The sequence below is a fragment of the Bicyclus anynana genome, chromosome 3 (genome assembly GCF_947172395.1).
Source record: "Bicyclus anynana chromosome 3, ilBicAnyn1.1, whole genome shotgun sequence".
Lineage (NCBI taxonomy): Eukaryota > Metazoa > Arthropoda > Insecta > Lepidoptera > Nymphalidae > Bicyclus > Bicyclus anynana.
This window is the reverse complement of record NC_069085.1, coordinates 5,050,593-5,071,679: the sequence shown is the minus strand read 5'-3', so window position 1 is coordinate 5,071,679 and position 21,087 is coordinate 5,050,593. Positions and strand designations below refer to the sequence as shown.

The 21,087-nt window shown below is 36.7% G+C and overlaps 1 protein-coding gene across 1 annotated transcript in view; it reads left to right on the top strand.

Moving 5' to 3' along the window:
• LOC112048291 (piezo-type mechanosensitive ion channel component) overlaps positions 1–21,087 on the top strand; it is a gene marked incomplete at its 5' end in the record, with an annotated part of 50,331 nt that overhangs the window by 11,552 nt on the left and 17,692 nt on the right. The window contains 19 exon segments of the mRNA XM_052891066.1: positions 4–183; positions 680–849; positions 1,324–1,456; positions 2,017–2,244; positions 2,806–3,044; positions 3,627–3,812; positions 4,332–4,524; positions 4,878–5,029; positions 5,109–5,335; positions 6,888–6,932; positions 7,604–7,719; positions 9,014–9,145; positions 10,023–10,140; positions 10,946–11,103; positions 11,733–11,812; positions 12,757–12,903; positions 13,611–13,755; positions 14,503–14,619; positions 14,698–14,864. Of these exon segments, the coding sequence (XP_052747026.1) occupies positions 4–183; positions 680–849; positions 1,324–1,456; positions 2,017–2,244; positions 2,806–3,044; positions 3,627–3,812; positions 4,332–4,524; positions 4,878–5,029; positions 5,109–5,335; positions 6,888–6,932; positions 7,604–7,719; positions 9,014–9,145; positions 10,023–10,140; positions 10,946–11,103; positions 11,733–11,812; positions 12,757–12,903; positions 13,611–13,755; positions 14,503–14,619; positions 14,698–14,864 (2,933 nt within the window).

The window sequence follows — 21,087 nt, the reverse complement described above, 5'->3', positions numbered from 1 at the left end:
CAGGTGGCCGCCATGCATGTGCCCATAATGATAATAATTTCACCGGCACTTTTAATCAGTGCTAGAAGACAACGAATTTGTATACTTTTCATATCTACCCTCATCAGTGTTTATTTTATGGCGAAGATGATTTACCAGATAGAATACATAACGCACAACTATTTTGATGTCAATTGTACAAGAGTAAGTAACCTGATAATTAAAAAAAATATATTTTTTGACAAAATAGTATAGTATTGCTTTTTGGTTTCTGTACTGCCCTGTAAGGATTTTGCCTAATATTTGATTAACACGTAGAACCTGAAATACCTGTAACTTTTTCAATACGTGCAAGCTCAATTGTTAATCTATTTGTTGCTCACAATTGAGTCTATATGTGTCTATCTAATACGTCATTAACGTAGTCGTACCGTGAACAGACAGACTAACAACAACCCAAAAATCTGAAAAATTTGCGGGCACAAAGTTAAACAAACAGGCTAAATTAAAAAAAAAACCGTGTGCGTCTCGGGACGCTCGACAGAAGTGATCACTTAAACCTTCTGACTATGCGTGAGAGAAAGAGAAGCCGGAGAGAGTGGCGGCAGAGTATCACTTCAAAAATGATTTTTTGTTCTGTTACTATCTTTTACCATGTTATTGGTAATTTCATTCAAAGTACAACCACGTTCTGTTACAGATAAACGACAATGATACAGAAAACGTCACGACCTATAACGACGCGGAATGGATCGGCTTCCGCAAAGCGACTTCTTCAAAGCCGCTGGTCGTTCTGTTGAAGGGCTACATCGGCCTCATCGCTGTATTCACCTTCTACTCGTTGGTTACTTATAGACAAAGAAATATCAGGTATTTTATAACTGATTTATAAATTGACTCGTACACAGAGAAGTCAATAGACGACTAATTTTGTGGAGTTGTAAGTCAAAAGATATATGATTTTGACATCACAAAACCATTTTTTCATAAATATTTTTATACAAGGAAACATCAGGTATTAATAACTGAACTAACTTTCAAAAGATATCGATTGAAGTTTTGTCACGATCTCACGAATGAAATCATACTGAATTATGTATTAGCAAATAATCTTCCAATATACGGCAGGCGTTCACAAATCCCTATAGTATGCATCATACATGTCTACTGACATCGTACGGATAGCATCGAACGGATTTTATCTACCGTAAAATTAAAAATGCGATGCGTCTGATACTGGATCAGTGGATGCCTAACATTAAACTGATATGCAAGATCCGTTACAAATTTTTATCTTGTTTTATAAGAAAACATTCCTTTTATAATGGAAGCTGCTATTTTTAGGGCACAGGGCTTATTACCAAACGACCAAGAGAAATTAATGTTCCCGAATATTACTCGCAAGGAAGCGGACAAAGATCTTATACACTGTATCAAGTATCTGATGAACTACGGCTTTTACAAGTTTGGCGTCGAGGTAATATTTATTCATAAGATAACCTTGCAAGATTGATTCTATTAATCTTTTTTTTGCGCTTTTTATTAATAGATAGTTTAATTCATGATTATGGTTTAGATATAAAATTTTTGTGGTTTTGTGTAAATTGGTAAAATATGACGAATGTTGTGAAGTGTCAGAAAAAGTTAAGCGTCTAAGAGTTTTCGTCAAAAACGCTGCGTTATTGACATGTAACAAAACAACTATTCCGCTACTTTTCATTTAAACAAAAACAACTTGTCCAATGTTATCAAGATCAAGAGATTTATATATTTTGTTAAATTTAAAAAAGGGATATAAATGAGAGACAAGTTTAGGCTAACTCCAATGATTGCTTCGCGGATTGGCAAACGTCGAGATTTAAGAAAATTCCCAGCTGTGAGGGTTTCCTCACGATGTTTTTCTTTCACTATTTGAGACACGTGATATTTAACTTCGAGGCAAAGGTCATATACACTATCAAGGGGCAATCAAAGGGCTATCACGACTCGAACAAATGAGTAATACACATATAATAATTTAGAAGAGTTGATCCACAGATATCACTGATCTGTTTAATGGGCGTCATCGGTTCCCGGATGGATCTCTACGCGGTGATATACGCTGGTTGGCTCCTAGCATTGGTGGCCGCTAGACGGGCGTGCGTCGGCCGCCTTTGGCCCGCCTTCACCGCCTGCGTCACCGTGCTGGTGCCGCTCCAGTATATGATCGCAGTTGGCTTCATGCCGTACCTGTGTATTAACTTCCCTTGGAGTGGAGACTCACGGGTATGTTGACAAATAGAATAATGGCGAGCTGAAAAAATGTAGATAATTAATTCCTGACACAGCCACATTTTGAATTTTTGAATTATAAGACGTCTGGAGTTATGTTTGAATTTTGTACTATTTGCTGTGTTATTACTAGTACCGCCATCTGTTGAGCAACGAACGTACGATGTCACAGAATATCCAACTTCCTTTGGAAAGGGAAAGATTTACGTGAAGTAAAGACGGACACTGAAATCTTTTCTTTTTTGAATAGTTGTAGATGCATTTTTTAGTAGATGATCTCAGAATTAAACAGTTATTAGTTTGTGCATACTTAACAAAATGTTATTTTGTGTAGATTGTCTCGTTAAAGAATGATTGTTGTTGAAGACAAAATGTTTTCTTGATATAAATAACAAGTAATTTTAAATCAAAAGAACACTTTGTCTTCAACAAGAATCAAACTTTAAGGAAACAATCGAAATTACAATTAAAATTAAAATTACATCTTAATAATTACACATTTAAAAACTTAGGCGCAGATTGTTAAGATATTATGACTAAATATAATGTTTGCAGCAAATGAAACACATTCGTACCTGGTTGTTCCTACCGTATAACGAAGAACCGCCGCACGCAGTCAAACTCATTTTCGACTTTTTCTTACTATTGTTTGCTTCACGGCAACTAAGAGTGTTCCGTATAGAAAAAGCACACGGCGAACAGTATCCTGGAGGATCGAATGTGGAAGAAATCGGCAGAGACTGGGAAACCCCTAATTTTGTAAACCCAGTGCCAGATTTTCTTGGATATGTTGGGTACGTACACTCTAACATTCTGAAGTGTTAATATGGTTATACCTCAACGGTTAGTAACTTAAGTGCAGTACTTCTGCTGTTTCAAGTAGTCATTGGCAACACTTACCTTGTGCTCATTTGGCCACTATTAAAGTGATATCCTAATTATCAGCCTGTTTTAACGGCCTACTGCAGGCTCAGGCCCTCCCTCCTTTACGAGAGGGAATATGAAGCCCCACACTTACAACGCGCAGAATGCGGGTTGGTGAGCTTATGGTTATAATGTTTGACTTTGTAACGATTACTATCAGATATTAATGATAATGACTGAGACCGATGGCTTAACGTGCTCTCTGAGGCACGAAGCTATAACGCCACTTACTTTCCAAGTTTTTGGAAGAAAGAATAGGCCTTTGACCCAAGACTCGAGCTCAACAACTCGTGATCTGAAGCCGCATATGGTAACCACTTCACCAACCAAGCAATTAAAGCGATAAAACTAAGCCATTTGTTGTTGCTTTTAATAACTAAACATCGGTTTATAAATAGTGCTGCTGTGTAATTGATAGTTCTAAAAAAATCTTCTAATTTTTACTATTTCAGGTCATGGTTAGATGTTATAAAACGTATGGTATTTCTGGGCATGTTGTGGGTGACCCTTGCAATTATGTTTATGACGGGCACCAATCGTGTCAACCTTTTCTCTATGGGCTACCTTATTGGTTCTTTCATATTCCTGTGGCAAGGAACCGATTTTTATTTGCGGCCAAAAGAAGCCATATTGCAATGGTAAGTGAATTTTTATTCAACTGTAACATTATCGGTTGGTGAAGGGAAAATATAGTGAAAGAAGAAGACAGGTGAAGGTGTTATTAATGCCGCGTTTACGCCTAAGAAGAGAAAATATACAGATAAACAAAAATGATAAATATTTCACATATAGATTAAAAGTCAACGGCAAAATATAAGTTGTACTCCCAAAATTTTAATCACCTGTTGATTTTAAATCTAGTTTTTTTTTTATTTTTGTAAATTAAATTTATTATTTTGCTTTTGCTTAGCTCAGTAAATATTGTAGATCTAAATGACGTTACAATATTTATTTGTTCAATGCCCCTCTGACTCTGTTTTAAGTTTACGCTTACAATATTTTAAAAAGATCAACATCATTTAAATGTCTTGCGCTCCATTTTCCAAGTATTTCTTTTAATAATTGTTTCTAACTGTGTTTTGTTAGAATAAACTTTTCTTTATTTTTTTTTTTACCGGTTCAACTTTAAAAAGAGCTCTTGTACCATTTGTTTTTAGGTGGTCATGGCTAGTTCGGTACAATGTGGCGGTGGTGGTTATAAAGGCTCTGCTACAGATACCGGGTTGTATATTTAGCACAGCTATGCAGGAGCACGCTTGTTGGCTCGTGCAGCTCCTCGGAATTGGTTGCGTGGACAAGTTCGCGGGTGGTAATATTGCCAGGTTCCTCAAGATGCGGGATTATGATAAGGTTAGAATATGATCGTTTATTGTACATTTTTTCGATGCATTTGATTGCGTTTGTGCTGCATCTGACGTTTTAAATGATTTTTCTTCCATCACTTTGTTTTCTGATTTATAAACTTTCTTCAGAAGAGAATTAAGTTTCGCATTTTCGTCATATTAATTAACTAGCCCCGTGGTTCCACCCGCGTATTTCCCATTCCGTGACACTCACAAATAACGTGGCTTTCTAGTAGTGAAAGATCCAGTGATTACTCTTACAACACCACAAACATTACCTATTTACAATATCAGTATAGAGTATTATTAAAATTTGTTTTATAAAGTGATTTTGATGGTATTTTATTGTACTCATCTTAGGAATCAGTTTGTTCGGTGCCTCAAGAGGACATTGGACTAGCATGGGATGGAGTGTGTTTCGCGTTTCTGATCTTGCAAAGACGATTATTCCACAGTTACTATTTCTATCGAGTTATCGATGAAAGCAAAGCGACTACTGTCCTCGCGTCCAGGTATATTTTTATACAATTTTAATTTTATAAGTCGTCTTCATTATGAGTGCCGACACTAAGAATAATTTATGGTCAATAGAGGAGCAGATCTGATAGAAGAATTAAGACTGAAACAAATGACTATCCAAGAAGATCAGGAGAGTAAGATATTAGATAAAATCAAGGTCAAAATGGAGAGAATCAAGGCCAACCAAAAGAAGATACACGGTGTGATGGCAAAGGAACCTGCTCATCATGATGCAGGTGAACAATACTTTATCAAATTTCTAATATTGTTAAAATCTATTACTAGTCAATCTAGTACTAGTCAATCTATTCCGGGAAGTCCATTTGGCTTTGGTTGTATTAGTAAGATGTCAGACGCGTTTGTGTGTGTAAACTGATTTGAGAACGTTTCTTCAGCTTTACTCTCCAATGTGTTGTCTGTTAACTGTCTACTATATGTTACCAAACTATACAAGAATTAATCAAAAACTTTAATAGTGTAAGTTTTTTTAAATACGTTTTCCATTTATATGAGGCTTACAAAACAGTCTTGAGTTGCTAAGTACTCGTAAATTTAAAGTGTCACTCCCCACATGCTATCTAACTAGACGACGAAGAAGAGGAAGAGGAAGAAGAGGAAACTCAACCGGGAGAGTCGGAACAAGTGCCGCTCGTTCGCGGGGATTCTGAGGAGTCTCGTCGCGGATACCACACGCCCACCTCCCCGTCCCGACCCGCTTCCCCTGTTTCTCCTTTCCCTTCAACCCCGGCATCACCGCGGGGCTTCCACACCCCTCTCAGTGAGGCGTCAGCACCTCCCACTCCTGTGAGACCGACGCTACCCGCTCCAATACCTCCACCTTTAACAGCACCACCTTCTCAAGGAGGCCCGCCTTCCCCATCTTCAGCGTTAATGACGGTTTCCCTTGACGCGTATCTCGAACCTAGACGTATTTCCTTCGAGTCCCCGCCTTCTTCTGAGCTTATCCCTCGAGCTCAAAGCCCTGAAGAATCCTACCCAGTCTTCTCTCCCCCTCCAATTCGTCGCAGACACACAGTGGCCAGTCCCAGTTTACTTCAGAGGACCTCCATCATTTCGCATTCAAGCCGCGCTGAGCCGAACTCTCATCATACTTGTAACTACAGCAGCAAAACTATATTAGGCGATTTATCTAGATTACCTTTGCTAAATAATAACATCACAATTTGTTTTCTAAAATAATGTCATAATTGACACTTTATAAAACCGTCTTAAACTCTTGGTAAATAAATACGCTCTAATTTCCATTGTACAAAATGTAATCAACATAATTATATCGCAGTATGTTATTATTTAGTGATTGTAATTACACACTTCAATAATGTAATATTCGTTTAACCACAATTGATGTTCCACAATTGTATATATTGTAAAGCATTTTTGTACTACCTTATGTACATACATACAAAATGTGATTATTTTATAATTTAAAATGTATTTTCTATTGTATAGGAACCGAATCAACGCCAGTCACACTAAGACACAGAGGTATAGTTTACGCTTGGTGACGGATTTTATGTTTTCTCGAAACTCGATACTCCACTACTTTGTCCTTAATAACGTTGACTTAATAACTTTAAATAGAATGATACCACTGTTTACGTGAAAACATTTACAAACCTTTGACTAAATCATCTTTAAAAAAAACATATTACATCCCATTATACCTAAATTAATATAAAAAAAGTATTAAATAATCGTACGCTTCTTTAACCCTTGTCTACGTCCAGGTGATTCTGATGCTAACAGTGTGCCCATTTCCTATGACGTCGCTAAAATTCAATCGCTTCCCTATGGTGTGAGAATGGTGTTGAGTTTTGACTTTCTTTGTAGCACGCGTGAGGCTGCAGTATAGGCCGCCCTCCAGTCATCAGAAGGGTAACGTTGAGTAATGAATTTCGCCGGCCTGACCTTGCGTTGATTACTAACCCATTTGCAGCTTTTTGGTTTTCGTATTTAGGCAACTGATTGGCGGGGATTACTATATATTTTACTTTGTTATATTGAGTATTTATTTTTATGGCGGGGAGTGTTGTATTTTTTTATTTTATTTGGGTATTTTTTAATTTGGGAGCCTGTAAAAAGTTGTATAAATAACTGTGTGTCTTTGTGTTTAGCAAGGCAAAATGCCTTTGCGCTTTCTGTTTGATATACATGTCTGCTTGCGCATGATTGTGATTTGGTGTTTTCGTGTTTTGTACGCTTTGTATTTTTTGCAATATCACACCTTTACAAACATTTTTTTCCAACATTACGAACATAATTATCCTTCGATTTCTTGTTATAATTAAATATTAATTAGTGCTTGATTTATTTTTTAATATGCAACAGCTCTTATTTGTCAATAAGCCATATAAATTTATTACTTTTTATTAAAAAAATTAAATTTAGGTAAGGTATTACAAATTGGCCTTTAAACGCTTTATTTGGATTTTAAATGCTGCTAATAAAAATTGGTGTAAAAATATAAAATGATTATTTTAAAGTTGCATGTTAGTGTTGTGTAATTTATTATGTTCTGTATGTTTGATCGGAACTTTTTTATACAGCGGTGCGTTCCGGGGACTACTACATGTTTGATGAGTTCGATGACACGGATGTTCATTTGAAAGATGACGAATCAAGTTCTGACGAAGATGCACCTAAATCAATGGGCATTGGGAAGGTAAGGAATCTCAACAATCGGTGTTCACAATGCTTAAGTGTAATGTTTCTTTTTGGGAAGGCATAAGTCATATTTTAAAAACAAAATGCCTCGAGAGTTGAAACGTGTGAAATAATAAACAAAAAAGCGTTATTACGCATGAGTAGAAGCGATTCTAATAGAAACAACTTCTGATAACTGAGTTATTCTTCTTTTGAAATCGTATACTTCAAACAGTCGACTTGCTGAAAATAATTATAGCACTGTTAGTAATAGTTATAACAACCAATCATTACTCTATAATTATTTATTTTATTAGAATCTTGAGAATAATGTCCAGTTTCAACTCTCGTGGCGGTGGCAACTCTTATAGTGTATTGCCATGTTTTTGGAGAAATGGGTTGGTACTTTGGTGGTTTATTTCGATATCTTTGCATGATTGTCGGATACAAGGTCTTTGCAAGGTGTAAACTTTGTTGTTGTTATAATTACCTAACTTTATTAACTAAGTTTATGTTGTCTACGTGTATTGTTCTTTTGTTACTTATCTGGTAGAGTACTATGGTGACTAACGATAACGCTTTGCAATAAAATTGCACAGCAATGAACCGGTGCATTTCGCTTCTCGATACCACATTAATAGCCCAGAATTTTTGCAACCATCTGTATTTAAAGACATTATCTTAAAACTACCTAAAAATGTTAAGCCAAACAACCTTAAAAGGTTGGTTTCTGGTAAAACATAAAATGTAATTTATACAATTTACAAAAAATTATTGAAAATTGTATTAAATAAGCCGAAGCAAGTAATAACCTGAAAACAACAGACTTGACTTCAATTCAATTAAGTAAGACTTCTATCGAAAATCAATAATTTATTCATCAATACACTGAAACCTGCAGCATTATAGGTGTTTCATACCTACCGTTTAGATGCGAAATGATTTTACATGTATGACGGGCACACCATTCTTAAATGAGTTCACAAATTATGAGATATATCTTAAAGTGGACGTACGCGACTCAGTTCGCGTGAAATTCTGTTTTTCGCAAATCCCGCGGGAACCATGACTTATTTCCAAATAAAAAGTATGTCCATATAAGCCTATGTTAATCCAGGGTAAAATCTCTTTTACAAAATTCAGCCAAATAAGATCAGAATTTGCGGAGTAAAGGAATAACAAACAAACTTTCACACACACACACAAATTTTTGACTTTATAATATTAGTGTGATAAATGCAATGAGTAATGTCACGTATATCGAGAAGCGTAGTGTACGGATAGTGGTGGTATGTGGGTGTGGCATGTGGCAGCTGGTGTCGACCGCCATCAAGACGGACTTGCGGCGCGCCGTGTCGCTGCGCCGCGCGTCCGCGCCGTCCGTGCGCGCCAGCGATAGGACGCGCGCCTCCTCCGTTACAAACCTTTTCTCCTTTCCTCGTCAGGTAATGTAGAAAAGTTAACTACATCTACATTAAATATACAAGTTCATATTCTCAGGTACCATTAAAAGGTATTCTATGACTACAATGATAACTACAATTTGTCTAGAATAGCTACAGAAATTGGCTTCCGATCGTTTATTGAAAATAGCCAATGTGAAAAAATGAAAATACAAAGCAAGAAGGAAATATTTTGCATCGACATTTCTAATTAGAACGGCAAAGATGTGGAATGCCCTTCCGGCGTCTGTGTTTCCTGACACCTACAATTTCTGCACCTTCAAGGCATGAATGAATAGGCAACTTCTAGGCAAGCGCGTTTCATCTTAGACCTCAACATTGCTCACCATCAGGCATGATTGTAGTCAAGCGCAAGCCTATCCAAGATAAAAAAAAGAAGGAAGGATAGGAATGAAGATACAATGACGTATGTATTTGTACCCGTACATTATGTTATTCGCACTCTTCGATAAAATAAAGTACCGGCATTAAAGGATAGAGAGCCGGAAATTCGGATTTCGTTGCTGAACGCATATTGGAGTAGATAATAAAAAAAAATATAAATGTCCAAACAAAAACTATGAAATTCAGCGGGTCATCTAGTACTATAAATATGGATATTGGATCTGGTAATGGTTGAGGTTTTTTAACGATTATGTTGCATGTCTCAATGGGTTGTTTGTTGCTTTGTGCACGGGAATTCATGTTTCACTCTATTAGTTATGGTGGTAGTTATAAAAATATGATTATTTTCCTAATAGTAATGTAGGTTGTGAAACTTTTCATATTTTTTTCGAAGTAATGTCTATTTGACAGTCAATACAGAAAATATGTTTGGTTCTTATTTGATTTATGTTAAAGAATACTGTGAAATTCTCAGGTCGCCACCACATCTCCCAGGACGGAGAGCGTTCGTCCCACGGACGTAGATGTGAGGATAGAGGAGCCGGACCGAGGCAGACCGGCCTCGGATATTGACGAGTTTGCATCACCTCCCGGTAATTGTTGCATTTTTCAATCCCTAGGTGTAGATTTTAGAAAAGAGTTGATAGCTTAGATGATTTTATAAGAACTTTTAGCATAATTATAAAGAACTTACTGGTAATATCTTTAGTAGAGAAGTTTAGTCTTTATTAGCTATATATCTATTGCTTAGAACTGCCAAAGATTTGGATAAAATAAAGTCTTGAAGTAAAGACACTGTTTAGTGAATATCAATACAAGATACGATCAAGAAACAGAGTTAAAGTTAATTACGTGCTAAGCGAACCGTGGAACCGATCCGTTGCGTTATGAGACCAATGAAAGACTAAAGCTATAATGTATTGGCAAACGCGCGTCGGAAATAATGCTTAGTTGGTATGTCAATTAGGATAGTTTTAGTCAATTAAATCTTTATTGCGATGCTGTATTTGAGGGGCGATGCCTGCTTATTTGTAAGAGGTACAAGTTTATTCTACCCATATCTCTTGACAGTTTCTACGCGGCATCGTAGCGAAATGCTAAATCGGCTTTTCAGTAGGTAACTAGCCACGACCGATGTCTGCAGACTGACCAGGTCTGAGTCAATTAAAAAAAAATCAAATCTTAAAGTGGCCCGATTTAGGAATTCTGAAAAGCCCATTGTGCTTGACGATTAGTTACAGTACAAATTAATTTGGCAAACTTAACAATCTTGAGATTTTTACAATTCAATACCTACGTTAACGTTCATGGAACTTAATGTAAAGCAACTTGCATCTTCACTTAATATCAGACGTGCACGGGGGTAGCTATATAATAAGTTTGTTTTATATTCCATAGAGTCGGAGACGTTGATAGACAAAATGAAAAGTTTCCTGGACACTGCGGGCGCGTTCATAGCGAGCATCCTCGTGTCTTTGACGCGACATCTCATGAAGTACTCGCGGGACTACAGATACGTGTCCCGCACGCTTTCTGTAGAGAAGAAGAGATTGAAGGTGAGGGCAATTGTATAAGTAAGCTTTCGCTTTATGCATAATTCGCATTTTATACTGAACTAGGTGACGCCACGCGGTTCCAACCGAGTGGTTCCCGTTTCCGTTGGAATGCGGTGATAATATATAGCCTATAGCCTTCCTCGGTAAATGGGCTATATAACGCTGAAAGAATTTTTCAAATCGGACCAGTAGTTCCTGAGATTAGTGCGTTCAAGCAAATGTTGACTTGGTCGCTAACTAACTGAGCCCTCACAAAAAAGTCACTCAGTGTTTGTTGTTTGGAGTTTCTCTGTTTGATCGAACCAAAAGCCAACAGTACACGTCCATCGGCTGTTAATGATGATGATGACAAAATGTTTGGTGATACAATTGAATGGCATTTATCAGTTATGTAACCATCATCTCCAAAGAGTCAAAGTAATCACTACGTTTTAATAACCTCGCCGAAGGGAACGAAAAGTGCAGGCCCTACAATGACTGACTCACATCGACCTATTCTAAATCATAGATGTCATAATGTGTTATTTTAACTTTACTGTGTAATCAAAACTTCTTCCGCGACACTTTTATTAGACCTTGAATCTTAGTAAAGAACAGTTTTTTCAAAACTGTTTTATTAATTTCAACAGGAAAAAGAAGGTTTCGGGATCGGGTTGAGGGAAGGCTCGCAAATGATTTGGGAACCATTGCCGGAGACCCTGTTGCATCAGTGAGTAGAAGTTTTGCTATATTTATTAAATTTTATTGTATTAGATAGTTAAGCTTAAATGTTATGTAGGATTTATTTATATTTATATAGCAAATTGTAATAGATTTTTAATAAAGTATTTAGAGCTGTTTTTAGAAGCTGGTTGAGATCTTTCTGTAACTTTGATATTTACTTTGATAATTCATTTAGTAATTATTTTAGACAATTATTTATTATTAAAGAAAATGTAATGTAATGATTATTATTTTAGGTAATATTAGTTGGTAGTTACTCGTAAAGTCGTAATCTTTATTTTGCATGCCGCTTTTAATAATAGGGAAATGGAACATTTGGAGCAATCGAATAATAACCTACTGGCGCCGCCTGTAGAGATGGGGTAGGTATTCACCCCATAAAACCTTGCTTTAAGTACAAAGTCAAATAAGTAGTGCACAGAAATAAATTATTAGTAGACTAGGCTTACAGTAGAATATATTGCCGTTAGAATTGTAGAGGTTATTAATAGTCTACGTAATGTAATACCTATTATGACGTTCATAGAAATATAGTTTACTTAGAAATTAGAGTATCATTACTATGAAATACTAAAATAGTGTCCATTGCACCACTCATTAGAAGCTCGCACCAGCGATGCTGAAATAACAATGCTTCAGACCCGATCGTTGATAGCAAAATTCTAATTGGATTGGTGTACAATTTGATATTACACAGGGCGCTGTAATCTAAATTAGAGTATTGCCGTCTAGCAGACAACGATATATCTATTAAATGTATTTAAAGTCTGTATTTATAATTTGGAGTTAAAATTTTTTTTTTGTAAATTTTTAAGCAATTTATCAAGGACGGTTATCGTTTTGAGGAAAGGTTTTCAAAATTGGCTGCTTTTTTAAATTTTATCTTTTGGATTGGGGTTCAAAATTGTTAAAATCCGGGGGTTTTTCCAGCCGTAAACTAAGTGAATTAAGCGTCCCGGAGATCCGTATATTGGCGGCGAGCATGGAACGCGGACTGGACTCGCGCTCCGCTTCGCCCGCGCTATCGGACGGCACCTCGGAACACGAGAGCGCCTTTAGTTTGCAATCCACCGAAAGGTTTAGTGCTGACCCCGCGTTTAGAGCATCTACTGTATCACCCGTATTGTAAAATGCTTCTATTGTTTAAGCAATTTCGCTGCAGGTAAAACTTGTAAATAACATTATTGGCACATCCGTTGTGCATCACTAAACAATGTCATATAGCCAATAAATGCACAATTTATTATGGATCGCCTCACAAGTGCTTTATATGAGATTATATGAGAACTATTCAATAGGTTCAAAGTATAACAATGAGATTTTTCTGTGCAATTTCGTCTAAATGGTTTGAAAACTTAGTCCTTACCAACCTTCTTTATTTGGGAGAGTAATATAAATTAATGAACGTTAGTACGGTACATGCTCTATTCGCAATTTTTGTAGTCGCTTGTTTATGGGCTTTGCTATTTATAAAATTCTTTCTTACAGTAGTTTAACACAATCATCAATTTTATAAAGATTTTTTACCGTCGAGCGAAATATTAAAATTTTAGCTATTTATTTTTTTGTACTCTTCTATCTTTCTCCCTAATTCTTATACAGCAATGGCGCACCATTTGTAATAAAGCGTTTTTGTTGTTGTCTTATATAACATTCTTTGACCGTGTTGCAAGTGTTTTTATATATTTCTTTTTATTATTATAATTGATATTGTATATAATGTTATATAACAGTCTAAATAAATATTTGTTTCCAAGTTCATAAAATATATTTGTATATTACAGCAAAGACGTGTCGATGCTGGAAGATCAAGACGATTCAATGTTTAAACAGCAAAAGTCGCCTCTCGTACACCTCGCGTACGCCTTGTGGTTCACTGTGTTGGCTCACACAGATATTGTGTGCTACATCATGGTGTTCATTAACCAGGTATGTCTAATACGTATAAATCACGTGTCACATTTGTCTTCGTTATACTCCTAAACCTCAACCCATTATAATCAAATTTTCACACTGATATTTCAAGTAGGATCAAACTTGAAATATCAGTGTGAATTTGATCAAACTTGAAATATAGATTACGTCTTAATTTATAGTCGCAATATTATTTTATTGCAAAATTTTTATCTGTAAGCTCAGTTAATAGATGGCGATATCAGGAGAAACATAATAAATAGTATAGGGGTTGGGTGGGGGTAGGGAAGAACTAAGTGCATATAAGGCAAAGCGAAGCTTGGCCGGTTTGCTATTATTATAATAATTGCTGCAACATTGTTGCAGCTTACAACATATTTTATGCAATTCGCAATAAACTCAAATACGGATTTTTATACGGATTATACGGATTTTCAAATATTTTGTATTCAAGTCAAGTCAGTCGCCTGCGACCTTTCAAAAAAGACAGCGCCTGACCCCTTGGATAATAAGAAAAACATATATTTAACTTTTATAGATCAACAAAAAAAGTCCGCGTTATATCTATTAAAAATATGGTCACGTACAAAGAAAGTTTACATAGATTTTCTCGCAGGATAAGTCGTGGGTCGATTACTATACTTAGCATAGGGAGTGAATGTAAATACGAAGGCAGGTTGATTGCTTAAGAATTAGAACTAAAAAGACAAAGATACGGGTATATCCGATAAAAAAAAAATAACTGATACTTTTGTGTTCTAGATCCAATCAGCTACTATTCTGTCGATACCCTTACCGCTTATGGTATTTCTATGGGGAACATTAACAATACCACGGCCAACCAAAACGTTTTGGGTGACGCTCATTGCGTACACTGAGGTAAGGAAAAACTTTGTATACTTTATAAAAAGTTAGAAAATTCAAGATGAAGTTTAAGAATTCTATTTTTTATTGTAGGTGATTGTACTTATAAAAAGTATGTTCCAATTTGAAATTCTACCGTGGAACCAGAAGGCTATACCCGCCAACATGCCATTCACGGCGCCGAGGATAATTGGCATAGAAAGGAAGTACAACTACGCACTGTACGACTTGCTTCTTCTACTTATTATCTTTTTGCACAGGTATTATGCTTATCTTTTTTATTTCATAAGCGATAATCACTCGATTAATATATTATCATCAGTTCTATGAAAATACATGTAATATGCTGATTGCTGCTTATTGAAACAAAAGTAAAGTTGTTGGTCTGTAAAGAGAAATTTATTTGTTTTGAACATCAAGTCATTCTTGCAAATACAACTTATTTTTACGGTACAAACAACTAATAATTACAAACCTGTTGTTCGTAAATATTCGATTAATTCGGAGTTCGAAAATTCCTCAATTTGGGTGGGTACTTTTGTCGCCGATTTTGAGGGTATTCGACAGACTGCCTCACCGCGCTCGGAGCTGTGAGCGCCCTGTCGTCAGTCGCTCGCGAATTGTATTGTCGACCTTTCGCCTATTCGTCGGACATTTTTTCGCTTCGTATTCGCTGCCCGTTTATTCGGAACGGGTGATCAATTCGGGTGACAATAATCCTTTTTATTTATTATTTGACTTTGTTCGATATCGTGATAAAAGGACACGGTGTAAAAAGGCCGCGGCCAAGTGCGTGTGCGCGTCAACACGTGTCGGCGTGGGAGCTGGACTCCAGCAGCTGGGCAGCAGAAGATCTTCGAAGGTAGGTGGTTTGTTAGAATTACCCGTCATTTCGGTGATAGAAGCCTGCCCATTAGAATGAAGGAAACCTTCGAATAAACTCCTTCCACCAGCACCCTACATTCGTTACGTAAAATACAGTCCACTAAAATCACTCTCCGGGGGAATCTCCCCCACATTTATTGGTCCTTCGAGCCGGATATTAAGTTTTCTTTATTCTATTATATTCGAAACACGCCGCCATACACGTATTTTCTTATATTTTACAACCTAAAATCATTATAATCGGAATTCGAATGACGCCATACCTATTGTTTCATTCTTTGTTCGTTCTTCTCATTCAAAGTTAAATTATACAGGTCAAGTTCTAGATGATCCATTTATTTCGTTAAAAACTGCATAATACAATAATAATAATTAGTGCCGCGTATATTTCGTTACTCATAAATAATAAATAATAATATACTTAACTCATTCTAATAACCTAAGTTTTCGTAAAAGTGATAATTTTTATTACGAAGTGAGGTACCTACCTACCTTACTAATTTTCGTTAGTTTCGCCAGTTATTTTATTCGTTTCATTCGTATTATTTTATCTTAAATATATCGTAATTGTTTGTAATTGTTCTTTATACCTACTCGAGGAGTATTGAATTAGTTCATTTTAGATCGTTTTAGTTTTGAGATTACGTTGAGTGAAGTAAGTTCGATCGGATTCATGTAGCATTTATACCATACGATACGATTACGACTCACGACATTGTTCGAAAATATATTTAATTTTTTCATTTTGTTTTTTTTTTATATTTGAGTTTTTATGTTTTCGTGTAGTAAGCCGTTCTGTAGTGGGCACGGCAGTGAATACGCCAAGTTCGGTAAATAAAAAATATTTTTATTCTTGAACTTTTTTTTATTATTTTTATTTATAGTTTATTAATTATTTTACAATATGACGGAATCAACAGAGCACGCTGCTTTAATGCATCGCAGAGGTTGCATCGAGCGCGAATTGAATACTATAATTGAGTTAGGTATGGAGGTAAACTCAGACGTGAATTCTTATCGAAAATTTATGGTTTCTTGTATGGGACTCGCCCGTATACAGGACCAATTTGAACGAATTCAATCGTCTATTGAAACTTTGGAACTGGAAAGCACAAAAGTTTTGAAACCTGAACATAGCAAGATTCGTTCGACTTTTAATGACTTAATTAGAGAAATTATGAGTATTAAATTCGGTTTAGAGGAATCTACTTCCGAACCAAAACCGGAAGTAAATCAAAATTTAAATTCAAATTATACTGCAGTAAAATTACCGCCTTTATCGGTACCACCTTTTTCCGGTGATTACAAAGAGTGGAATTCTTTTAGTGATTTGTTCTTATCATTAATAGATCGCAATAAAGATCTTTCAGATGTAGCTAAATTTCAATATTTATTATCGTACGTTCGTGGCGATGCTAGTAAATTGTTAAAAGGAATGTCGATTACCAGTAGTAATTATAGAAAAGCATGGAGCATTTTAGAATATAATTATAAAAATGAACGATTAATAGCAATGCAACATATGGACGCTTTATATAAACTTCCAAATTTAAATTCACCGTCCGCCTCCGGACTTCGCACTATTCTTAGTGGGTTCTTAGAAAACATCGGTGCCTTAGATTCTATGGGTTTCCCTATTGAGGAGTGGGACTTTGTGTTATTTCACATGTTGTATAGAAAGTTAGATCAAGATACGCGACTTAATTTCGATAAATCTATTGCAACAAATCTAGTACCTCGTTTTAGTGAACTCCAAGAATTTTTAAATCGCGAAATAATCGCTTGGGAAAGTTCAAGGTCAACATTACGTTCAACATCACGTTTTGATTCAACGCGTTTTTCAAAAAATCAAGATACAACTCGTGCTAAGTCCTCATTTGTCACTTCTCCGGAATCTAATACTTCAAATAATTTTAAATCAAAATCTGGTAATTCGGTCCAGTCAAATTCGACATGCGTGCTGTGTAAACGTGGTTCGCATTCTTTATTTTCGTGTAATTCGTTCAAGCAAAAAAAACCCTACGACCGTTTCAGATTCGCAAAAGAAAATGGTCTCTGTTTGAAATGTCTTAAGCCCATACATGATCTTATAGACACATGCGCAAAAATTCGTTGTTCAGTGTGTGATGCTTCTCATCATTGTTCCATGTTACATTTCGCAAATAATTCAAAAACTACATCTGAAGATCTATCGAAATCAGAACTGCCCTCAAATGAGTCAACTAATGTCGTCTCTTTGTATTCGACAGATGTTACTTCGAATCGCAGTATGGTCTTAATTTCAACTGCTCTAATTTTAATTCGCGATTCTTCAGGCAAATTTATTCGTGCTCGAGCTCTTATTGATCCAGGTTCTGAAGCTTCTTTTATTACTGAAGATCTGGTTACTCGTCTTGGTTTAACTCGTCGTAAGTTAGGTACACCTATTCAAGGAATCGGTGATTTGACTACTTGTTCAAAGGGATTCGTAACGACCGTAGTTAAATCACACACGGCTTCAGGATTAGAATTTACTCTTCGCGGATTAATTCTAAAAAATATAACATCCGCTAAACCGTCAAACTTTATTGAGACAAAATCGTGGTCTCATATAAAACATTTACAGTTAGCGGATCCAAATTTCAATTCGCCTTCATCTGTTGACATTTTGCTCGGAGGAGATGTCTATGATGATATTTTCGTCGGAGAAATTATTCGTGGGCCTATTGGTACACCAATAGCCATTTCTAGTTCGCTTGGTTGGCTTCTTATCGGAAAAGTCGACCTTAAATTCGTTCGTAATCATGATTCGCATAAAATGATTTCGTCTTTCGTCGTCTCAGATCAAGAAAACAGTCTTGATAATTTAATTCGTAAATTCTGGGAAATAGAGTCTGTTCCAGAAAAAGTAGTCCTATCGCCTGATGATCAGCGATGTGAAGAAATATTCGTTCAGTCTCACAAGCGCTTGACATGTGGTAGGTTCATCGTATCACTTCCATTTCGGGAAGGGGAACCATCACTTGGTGAATCGCGTTCGATAGCAATGAAACGCTTACTTTCGATGGAGCGTCGTTTTGCTCGCGATGATCAGTTTCGTAATTTATATTTCGATTTTATGGAAGATTATCTTAAATCTGGCCATATGGAACTTGTCCAAAGTGATATTCGACAGCCCCACTATTTCATACCTCACCATGGAGTTGTGAGGCCTTCTAGCTCAACCACTAAACTGAGGGTTGTTTTCGATGCATCGGCTGCGACTCACCAAGGATCGTTAAATGATACTCAACTGATAGGTCCGAAGTTGCAGAACGATGTTGGAGAACTGCTTTGTGGCTTTCGTTTTCATAAAGTCGCCTTTACTGCTGATATACGTCAAATGTATAGACAAATCCTCGTAGATGAAAAACATCAAAATTATCAGCTAATAGTATGGCGTACAGACACTTCCGTTGAGCCTCAAGTTTTTAGACTGAAAACAGTGACTTACGGGCTCTCGTCGTCACCGTTTTTAGCGATTCGTGTTCTTCAGCAACTAGCTATCGATCATCAATCCGAATTTCCGAAAGCTGCTGAAGTTATTCGTCACTCTACTTATATGGATGATGTTATAAGTGGTTCTGATTCGGTGGAATCCGCTATTCATCTCCAAAATCAACTTTTTGAACTTCTAAAAAGAGGTGGATTTGAACTTCGTAAGTGGTGCTCGAACAGCCCCTTGTTTTTACAACGTCTTTCTGATGAAGTAAAGGAGGTGGAGTCTTCAACAGTCTCCCTCGATGAAGACAGTTCGATTAAAGTTTTAGGCCTAGCGTGGCAGCCCCTGAAGGATGTGTTTGTATATCACGTAGAGCCTCTGCACGACAAAGTAACAAAACGTGTAATTTTGTCCGAAATTGCTCGCATTTTTGATCCTGTCGGGTTTCTAAGTCCAGTCATTGTTGCTGCCAAGATTCTTATTCAAGAACTTTGGTTAGCAGGCGTTGACTGGAATGCAGAGGTTCCAATTCACATTCAACGTAAGTGGCTTCGTATAGTTTCAGAATTTCCAAAACTATCCACTATCCACATTCCTCGTTTCGTTCCATCCTCGACTGATTGTTGTGTTGAGCTTCATGGATTTTGTAATAGCTCAGAAGCTGCTTACGCAGCAGTTATATATATTAGAGTTGTACATCCAGATCAAAATGTATCTGTTCATATTTTAGCAGGCAAATCTCGTATAGCTCCTTTGAAAAGATTGTCTTTGCCGAGGTTAGAACTATGCGCTGCAAATTTCTTACCTTCGTTATTTACATTTATTCGTAAGTCGATAAAGTCCAAGGTGCCAATCGCTCGGGAGGTAGCTTGGACCGATTCAAGCTTCGTTTTATGTTCGTTACGGGCTGCTCCCTATAACTTGTCTACTTATGTAGCAAATCGCGTCGTTTCGGTTCTTAATATAGTGTCTCCAGATAAATGGAGACACGTTCGTTCATTTGATAACCCAGCGGATTTCGCGTCGGAAATTAAAATTTTCAAACTGTGGTGGTTCGGACCACAGAGGTTGTCGCGTTGGCAGTTAATTCAAAATTTAATTCAAATTCACTGGAAGCAATGGCACATCCAATACTTGCATACGTTTCGGCAGCGAAGTAAATGGACTGAGAACATTGAGAATCTTCAAATCGGTACACTAGTTCATATAAATTATCCAAACGTACCTCCATTGCAATGGAAACTAGGCCGGGTTCATGAAGTGAACCCTTCTAAAGATGGTGTCATTCGTTCCGTCACTGTTAAAACTGAATACCGTTTCTTAAAACGACCAGTTCATAGGTTGTCTCCGTTACCTATATCAGATTCAGATTAATTCCATTAGTTTACTTTATTTAGCTTCATAGTTTTAGATTCTTATTCGTTCTTATTTCGTTTTCTTATATAACTCAGTTTCTATTTATATATAATCATTTTCATTTTATTTTTCTCTTTCTCCAATTTTATTCATTATTAAGCTGGGTTAAAATTCCATTTTAACGGTGGGCGGTGTTCGTAAATATTCGATTAATTCGGAGTTCGAAAATTCCTCAATTTGGGTGGGTACTTTTGTCGCCGATTTTGAGGGTATTCGACAGACTGCCTCACCGCGCTCGGAGCTGTGAGCGCCCTGTCGTCAGTCGCTCGCGAATTGTATTGTCGACCTTTCGCCTATTCGTCGGACATTTTTTCGCTTCGTATTCGCTGCCCGTTTATTCGGAACGGGTGATCAATTCGGGTGACAATAATCCTTTTTATTTATTATTTGACTTTGTTCGATATCGTGATAAAAGGACACGGTGTAAAAAGGCCGCGGCCAAGTGCGTGTGCGCGTCAACACGTGTCGGCGTGGGAGCTGGACTCCAGCAGCTGGGCAGCAGAAGATCCTCGAAGGTAGGTGGTTTGTTAGAATTACCCGTCATTTCGGTGATAGAAGCCTGCCCATTAGAATGAAGGAAACCTTCGAATAAACTCCTTCCACCAGCACCCTACATTCGTTACGTAAAATACAGTCCACTAAAATCACTCTCCGGGTCCACACCAAACCACTCTCTCAAAAGAGAAACAACATTAAAAGCTATTGCTTCAAATATTCTTTTA